Raw genomic sequence first — 8661 nt, forward strand, 5'->3', positions numbered from 1 at the left:
ACATGGAACAAATTAAACGATTTCTGCTGAGAAAGTTAAAGTTGACATAACTTTAATACAATACATAGAATTCTAACATTTTATTTATCATTTTTATTCTTAACAGATTATTTGTCATTTCGGATTATGGGTATACGGACAACTTCAAATTCTCAACCATCCCATGAGTCTTGGACATCAGAATTCCATTTACGCATGTGACCTTAAATGTTATTTTTTTGGCCTTAAATACATACATATAAATACCAGACAAAACCATCTGATGTCACCAGAAAACTAGAGATGAAAAAAATAAAATAAAATTATATATATATATATATATATATATATATATATATATATATATATATATATATATATATATATATATATATATATATATATATACCATATTAAAAGTAAAAAAAAACACTAAATGTATTAGTGTAATAAATAAAAATAAATATTTATGATGTATAAATGAGTGCATGCACCAACAATGCAAGAAAATTTACAATAATAAATAATAAAAATCAATAAAAAAATTTATACATTTCTACAATTTCATAAAAGGCTACAATGAGAGTGCAGCACAATCCAGGTAGTCAATGTGGAGCTTCAAGGATAATTATGATGTACCTATTTTAGATTTAAAAGCATAACAGGTCATCTCACCTAGATAAGATTAATCTTTACCACAAACAAATACATACAAAATACATACAAAATCATGATCCACTCTTTTGTTACCTATTTGCAAAGCCTAGATATATAATATTAATATGCTTATATTTTCAGAAATAGTATATGATTACATTTATGTTTATTTGGCATTTGAAATTCTGGTTCTTCTTACAAAAATTTACATTTTTGTCACCAGACGTGTCTTTTTAATAGTTTGTAACCCTGAGATAAAATAATTAATACCAACAGTTGAATTTGACCATGCTTCACTTCACCTTATACCTGATATTATCAACTGATAATTTCAGAATATTTAAAAATAAATAAAATACAATAAAACTAGATATATTTTTTAACACAAGTGTCCATCGCAAAAGCCCATGTGCATGCTATACATAAATAAAATAAAATATTGATAAAACCTCTACAGAGTTTAGAAAACAGCACTATTGCTTGCCTATTAAAATTTTGTAATGCATGTAAACACACATGTAGAAGAAAGGTTTACTTACATTTTTTTTTTTTTCAAATTCATTTTAAATAACATTTGGTTATTGATTGGCAAGGACAATTTAAAAGTGCAAATATTAAGATTGAAGTAATAAGTTCATTATTAATAAAACAATAAAATTATTTTCGTAAAGGATTTCAATGTACTAAATGGTCCTATGAATGTATACTAGTTAAACACATTGGAGTATTTTGCTAGTTGCCATTCATTTGCATAGCAAATATCTAGAAAATGTAATATAATTGAAAATGCTGTCTGTGATGGAATTAGTAGATACATTATGGATAGATTCACTGTAGCAAAAAAGTCATTTTCCAATTGGATTTTTCCAATCTAATTTTCGAGAAGTTGTACTGATAGGGTTCTTCATCCTGAGCGTTTCGTCAGCAGGTCATATATGGCAGTGGTGATGCCCCAGGAGATGCAGGAGCGCAAAATGACCAGTGATCCTCCCCGGTACAACAACACCAAACTTTGCTGTCGTTTCTTCCACAGCTGATGCCAGCTTGCCCTCACTCCCAGGTTTTCTCCACCGACCTGGGCCTGCATGTTGGCCACCAACACTGACAGTGGATACAAGGGCAAGCTGATCACAAAGGAGCTGACCATCCCTGATACAAAAGATGAGGCTATGGGGGGGCAATCTTGCTCATGCAGTACTTTGGACAATGGATCCTTCAAGCCAAAGTAAAGCCCACTTCCTAAGGCATTACGAGTAAGAGTGGGTAAAAAAGCTCGGTACCACCCTTTCGCTAAGGTTTCGGAACTCATCCGGGCCATAATATTGCTGAGAGTGGGAAGGGTGCGGTCGTTGCCACTGTTTTGTAGGATACTCTGTGCGCGCTCGAAGGGGGTAGATAACAAACTCTCCACTACCCCGGTCCCGAGCCCGGCCAGGGCAGGAAGCATTGCCATGGGAATATATGACTCAGCCAAAGGGGATAGCTGCTTCTGGAGGGTGTTCTGGAAGCCAAAAAGCATGGTTCCCTGAAGAGTCTTCATCAGTAAGGGTGGCACTACTCCACGGTAAAGTTTCAGTAGTCCTTCATTATATAGCTGTAACACAGTCTCATGGATCAGTGTGCTGTGCAACTGCTGACGAAACACAGTTTTATACACCGGGAAAGTGGTGATGGTGCATATGAGGCTGGAAACTCCACCATGCATATAACTTTGGAAAGAAATACCTGGCTCTGAGACAACATGCTTCCCAAAGCTTTCGGCATGGTTTTGCTGAATGCCCGACTTTGGTGGCTGGCACATTGCTAAGGAAGACAAAATTAGATACAATAAGTAAAACATATCATATTTTTTTGTTCACTATTTAGCAATAATAGAAACATTTAGATAACTGCAGTCTCATTGACTGTAAATCTGCTAAAAGGTTCTAAAATGATAAAAATAAAAAAAGTTTCTATACTGTGCGAACATGAAGCCCTTTTGTCAGAAAGGTGTCCAAGAAAACCCCAATTCATAAGCTTATGGGGTCCTCCCTTGTCTGGAGCAGTTATTGTTTTTTAAAATATAAAGATTTAGTGTTGTATTAAGATTTTTTTATTTCAGTTTTGTTTGATGAAAAATAAATAGCTTTGATTTCATTTTTATTTGTTCAGTTCTAATAGCTGTTTATTACAGCTCACAAATACTATAAAGCTTTTAGTATTAAACATTCGCTTATTACATTAAAATACTGTCTGAAACTTGAAAACATTATAGCTTCTTTTTAGTCAACATACATTTCATTTGTATATATATACACATGATATATAATCGTGGAAATTTAATAAAAAGTTATTTTAACTAAGCAAAAATTAAATAAAGCATACTCCAAAACTTTCTTTTTTCTGCCTATTATTTTGGCCATTAATGTGCCATTATTTCTAATTCACTTCTGTGTCAGAGATTTAATACAAGTTACTCTGCCACCTACTGGTCATTTATGATTAAACAACATGCATGGATCTGCTCAACCTTGAGTCTTAAATCAGACAACCAAGTACATAAAAACAAAAACAGGAGCTCTGTTTGGCTTTCGTTTATATTGTGGGTTGACATTATAAGTGCAGTTTAGTTTTTACACTCACATTAAATTTTTATTTCAGTTTTATATAATACTAGCTGAAAGTACCCGTGCTTCGCTACGGAAGGCAGAACGCTAAGCAATATGGCAATAAGCAGTAAGCACTGAGCAGGACTGGATGATCAGAGATCAGAACGTAACGTCAACAAATAACGTACTACCCCTTTGTGGTACCGATACAGGGCAAACTACTTTAAAATTAATTTTTATCGTGCATCTAACATGTAATAAGAAACAATGTAGTAAGTTTCATGAGGATCCGTACTGTTATTTCGAAGAGTTTACAATGCGTGAGAAATCTCGTTTTTCGCGAGTTAGCCGCGATCCAGGGCGAATTTTTCAAAACCCTTTCTTAGTGAGCACCTAAGACCCAGGAGGAAGGTATGTTCCAAATGTCATTGCAATCCGTGCAGTGGTTTTTGAGATTTCGTGATGAGTGAGTAAGTCAGTCAGTGGTATTTGAGCTTTATATATATATAGATATTTTTTTTATTTAAATTCTAATTTTAATAATTATTTTATTTGGGTTTCAGGGAATGTATTCAGATGTGTAAATTCCCAGCACTAATTTAAACGTAAACTTTGAATATTTAAATGTGTGTGAGAGAGGGGCTAGACTTAAAAAAAAAAAAAAAAGTAAAAATACACCCAAGGACAACTAACAGAACAGTCCAAAAGTGCAAACACTCTTGGTTGGACCGCCCAAGTCCATTGAGTACCTCTGTGATAGCAAAAATAGATCGTGTTTTTTGTTTCTTGTGGTATGTGCCATGAATGGAGTTTATTTTATGCTTCAAAAACACTGTGAAAATTGCTTCTTTGTTGTTCTTTCAAACATGTACATCCTTTTTTGCAACCCTGTTACCAATATTTAGGCAGATATATAAATAGCATTTAAAAGCTATTTAATTAATAATAGTTTATAGGCTTATCTATTTATCCAATATTTATTTCCATCCAGAGGTGCATTAATTGCTTGCAAAGATCTTGTATTGATGATGGAAGAGTCGGACCACTTATGTCTTAGGCTACCTGAACCAGTTTTCACAATTTGAGCCCAATGAATCCTGGCATTGTCATCTTGGAATATGCCTTTGCCATCAGGGAAGAAAAAAAATCATTGATGAAGGAAACTGTTTACTCAGTATATTTAGATAGTCAACTGAATTATTTGACATGTAATGTTACTGAACCTAAACTTGGCAAACAGAAGCAACCTCGAATCATTACCCTGCCCCACACTGCTTGTATAGTAGTCAATAGGCATGATTACGCTGATCACTCTGGAACAGGGTAAAACTGGACTCATCAGATTACATGACCTTTTCCATCCTCTTTATGCCCACTGATTTAATGCTCAGTGGTTTTCCTTAGGCTACACAACCTAATCCTTTGAGTTTTCTTTGCTTTGTGTGTAAAAATACTCTTAATTTTACAAGTAAACATAATTCGACCCTTTTGAAAGAGAAGACATTTGTTCCATGACCATAGGCTATGTCTTTTAAATGAGTCTCCTGGCACTGCATCAGTCAGGGGTAATAACTTGTGGCCAGATAAAAATAATCACTGCAGTAACCCAGTAGAGCTCTTACCCATTTGCTTATTTAAATCCAAGTGATGGCTTTTTTTTGGCCAGACAGTGTATGTTGTTCAAAATTTGAAGAGGTGTGTTTACTTCTTTGAAAGCAACAACTGCAACATGTTCTTCCTGGAAGCATTCTGCCTTTTTTTCACATTGTGACTGGTCAGCGTGCCCATGCTGAAGCATCAAACCTGAACTGTGGAGCCATGAATAAAGGGAATGAGTCCCTTATCAGGGCAGAAATGACACCAAGTTTCATTGTAGAAACAAGGCTAGCTGGTGAAGGCAATGTGATGCTCTTTTGCTTGTTCTTATGGACATGGTTTATAAATGATGATGCAACTTCCTATACCATATATATCATCATGCTCAGAGGAAACCGGTTTTATTACAGGGTTGTACATATTAAATGGGGCACAAGTTGGTTTATTAATGGATTGGTAATTAAAAGAATAATCAGTAGTAAAGAATAATGTTTTTATCAGGAGATTCAATGGGAATTAATGTAATAATACTGTTATGATGGGAATGCAATGAAATTTTAATTATAATAGAAAGATTCAATAGCAGTGCGATGCGACTGTCTGGTATTTGTGGCCTGTGTTTAGATGGGTGATCATCTAAATTCTATTAGTTTTATTAGTATAAACCTTTCACAGGGTGAAAAAAGATTATTTATTGCCTTTAATGAGGTGATGGATTAAATTTCACTCATCACAAAATACAAAAACAAAACATACAAACAAAAAACAGCAACATAGGCCAACTGTTAATAAAAAGCAATATAACGTTTTATTATGATTATTTTTTATTTTTTTGGTACAGTAGATAATTGTGTACAATAGATAACTGTTTAACCTGTTTGATAACAATAGATTCACTGATTTATATTTTATTAAACATGTTGGATATTATTTTATATTATTCCTACCTTCAAACAAATGTCAATGAGGTAGACAATGGAAGGGTGGATTTTCTTGCAGACTGTATCGACCGGGAAGAAATTGAAGAGAGCACCTTATTTTTTTCCCTATCCCCTGCACTGTTCCAGTATTACTCCTTTCGGTTTTATTGATAATGGCTTTTTGAAATTTTTATGTATTTATTTATTCATTTTTACCGACAATCGATTACAATTTTAGCCGTAAATCGAACACGTGCTAATATAAAACCAGCCCTGGTCCTTTTACAGCCGCACACATCCCCCGAACAGTGCAACAAATCAGCGCACCGCACAGCCAATCATAAGAGTGTGACGTCCCTGACACGTAATCCTATCATCATTTAGTGTATATTCAATATGCATGGAACAGACTGCAAAAAATCCTCTATTTTCGCATTTTGAACCCTGTTTTATTTAATCAGGGCTGGGTTGCTTAGTTTTACCGAGTTGGTGTTGTGATGTTTGTTGGTGCACTCCGGACTCTATAAAGGGTGACACCAGTTTAGTGGTAACGCTAGAAAGGACTTGATGTGTCTGATCAGAAATAAAGAATAGAATGAAACAGTTGCCTAATATTAAACTAAAATCTATGACCAGTTCTGTCAGATATGTGTGCCATTCTATTCATAAATATCACACTCTTCCTAAGTGAAGTGTGGAGTCTAGGAGAAGACCCAGAGCTGTTGCAAAGTATTTGGTGGCAATAATTATGACACACATATTAAATAAATAGATAAATATATATACAATGTGATATAAATATATATGTATTGTGCTTGCAATTGTTTGATATTGGTATTCTTTGTGAATATTCTAAACAAAATATAAAAATATAAAGACAATTTTTAACTACATATTTCTTTGATCATATTATCATCATATATTGAGAGCCGATATAATTAGAAGGCACTGTAGGTAAGTGTCCCATTTTGAAATCTCGCTTGTCAAACATGTCATACACTATATTGTCAAAAGTGTGCGGACACACCTGTTCAGAAGTATGGGATGTGCTTTTTGAGCATCACATTTCACATTTAACATTTAGTTCCAATTTGCTCTTATAATTCCCTCCACTCTTTGGGGATGATGTTCCATGAGATTTATGCTCATTCAGACACAAGGGTGTTAGTAAAGTCAGGTACTAATGTAGGTGAGGTGAGGTGAGGTGAGGTGAGGTGGCCTGGGGTGCAGTCAGCTTTCCAATTCATCCCAAAGGTGTTTAGTAGGGTTTAGGACAGATCTCTATAGCAGGAGATCATCCAATCCAACCCATGCAAAGCATATACTCATAGAGTTTTTCTTTGTGCACAGGGGCATTGTCATGCTGGAACAGACAGTATGGGTCTCCTCGGTCAAGTAAAGGGAACATTTTATGCTACTGCATCCAAACACACCCTATACAAATGGTTGATTTCAGCTTTGTGATAACAGTTTGGGGAAAAAACACATATGGCTGGTAAAGTCAGGTGTCCCAACACCTTTGTCCATATTGTTTACATTTGGCCCTGTCACTATAGCCATCATTCTGAAGTCAGTGAACATGACACTCAAAAGACAACTCAATCTGGCAAACCAGTTTTATGCTATTCAGACACATGCTGGTAAAGTATATTACAATAAATAGGGATTTTACAATTATTATAATTTTTGTGAAAAACACATTATGATGTCATTATAATTGTGTTTGTAACAAACTGCAATCAACAGTCCTCTTTATCATGAAATTGTTCATTTTAGGAGTCCAGAATTCCTAAATTCCAATCAGCCAAGCATTTGGCAGAAGCAAAAGGATTAATTAAAAGAATATCAGAATAAGAAAAAGGGTGACCTCTTTAACTTGTGGCATGGATGCTGGTACCAGAAACAGCTAATCCCATTTTTTTCCCCCCACAAAGTGTTTATACAGAAAAAATAAAAATAAAAATAAAAATAAATAAATAAAAAGTGAATAGGGTTTGTGGAATGAAGCACTCTGTTGATGAGTGAGATCAGAGTAGAATGACTAGTAATCCAAAAAAGCACTCTTTACATCTGTGGTAAACAGCAAAACATCTCAGAATGAACAATACATTTACCTTGAGGTGTTTTTTTGTTTGTTTGTTTCTTTGTTTCTTCACACCATTTTGTGTCAACTCTAGAGACTGTTGTGTGTGAAAATCCATATTAGTAGTTTTCGAAGAACTTGAACCAACTCCACCTGGAACCAACAACCAAGTCAGAGAGATCACACTTTTTCTTTATTGACCAGTTTTTGCACAATTTTTGCATTGTGTTGCCACCACATGATTGGTCGATAAGTTAAGTGCATGAATGTGCAGGTTTTCCTAACAAAGTGGATGCTGAGTGCACGCTTTAATGAACACCTTTACAACTCATTCATGCAATTACCCAATCATCATGTTCAAGCAGTGTACTATGTACACTATTCACAGTGTCACTTTATGTCACATTATACTGCATATGGTCAATATGTAATATGTAATGCTGTTTTACTGTACTAGCGCTGCATAAAATTTATAGCTAAATTGAATTTAAATTATTAAATATATATATATATATATATATATATATATATATATATATATATATATATATATATATACTTAATAGTTATACTTTATACTTAGTTATTTACATTAATTTTATCCTTACAGTGAGGAGAATAAGTATTTGAACACCCTGCTATTTTGCAAGTTCTCCCACTTAGAAATCATGGAGGGGTCTGAAATTGTCATCATAGGTGCATGTCCACTGTGCGAGACATAATCTAAAAAACAATTAAAAAATCCAGAAATCACAATATATGATTTTTAAACTATTTATTTGTATGATACATCTGAACACCTGTCTATCAGCTAGAATTCTGCCCCCTCAAAGACCTG

The 8661-nt window shown here is 34.2% G+C and overlaps 1 protein-coding gene across 1 annotated transcript; it reads right to left on the reverse strand.

Moving 5' to 3' along the window:
* Nucleotides 1-787: 787 nt before the first annotated feature.
* On the reverse strand, nt 788-8202 carry LOC310736685 (solute carrier family 25 member 53-like). Its single transcript, XM_083560447.1, has 2 exons — nt 5768-8202; nt 788-2439 (listed from the first exon to the last, which is right to left on the reverse strand). Exon 2 carries the CDS (start codon nt 2435-2437, stop codon nt 1541-1543), a length of 897 nt encoding a protein of 298 aa, XP_083416573.1. The 5' UTR covers nt 2438-2439; nt 5768-8202; the 3' UTR covers nt 788-1540.
* Between the last annotated feature and the right edge of the window lie 459 nt (nt 8203-8661).

The sequence above is a fragment of the Silurus aristotelis genome (assembly GCF_946808225.1).
Source record: "Silurus aristotelis genome assembly, chromosome: 14".
Lineage (NCBI taxonomy): Eukaryota > Metazoa > Chordata > Actinopteri > Siluriformes > Siluridae > Silurus > Silurus aristotelis.

Excerpts from the sequence above, each read along its gene's own strand:
- LOC310736685 (XM_083560447.1), bottom strand. The coding sequence starts at position 2,437 with ATGTGCCAGCCACCAAAGTCGGGCATTCAGCAAAACCATGCCGAAAGC.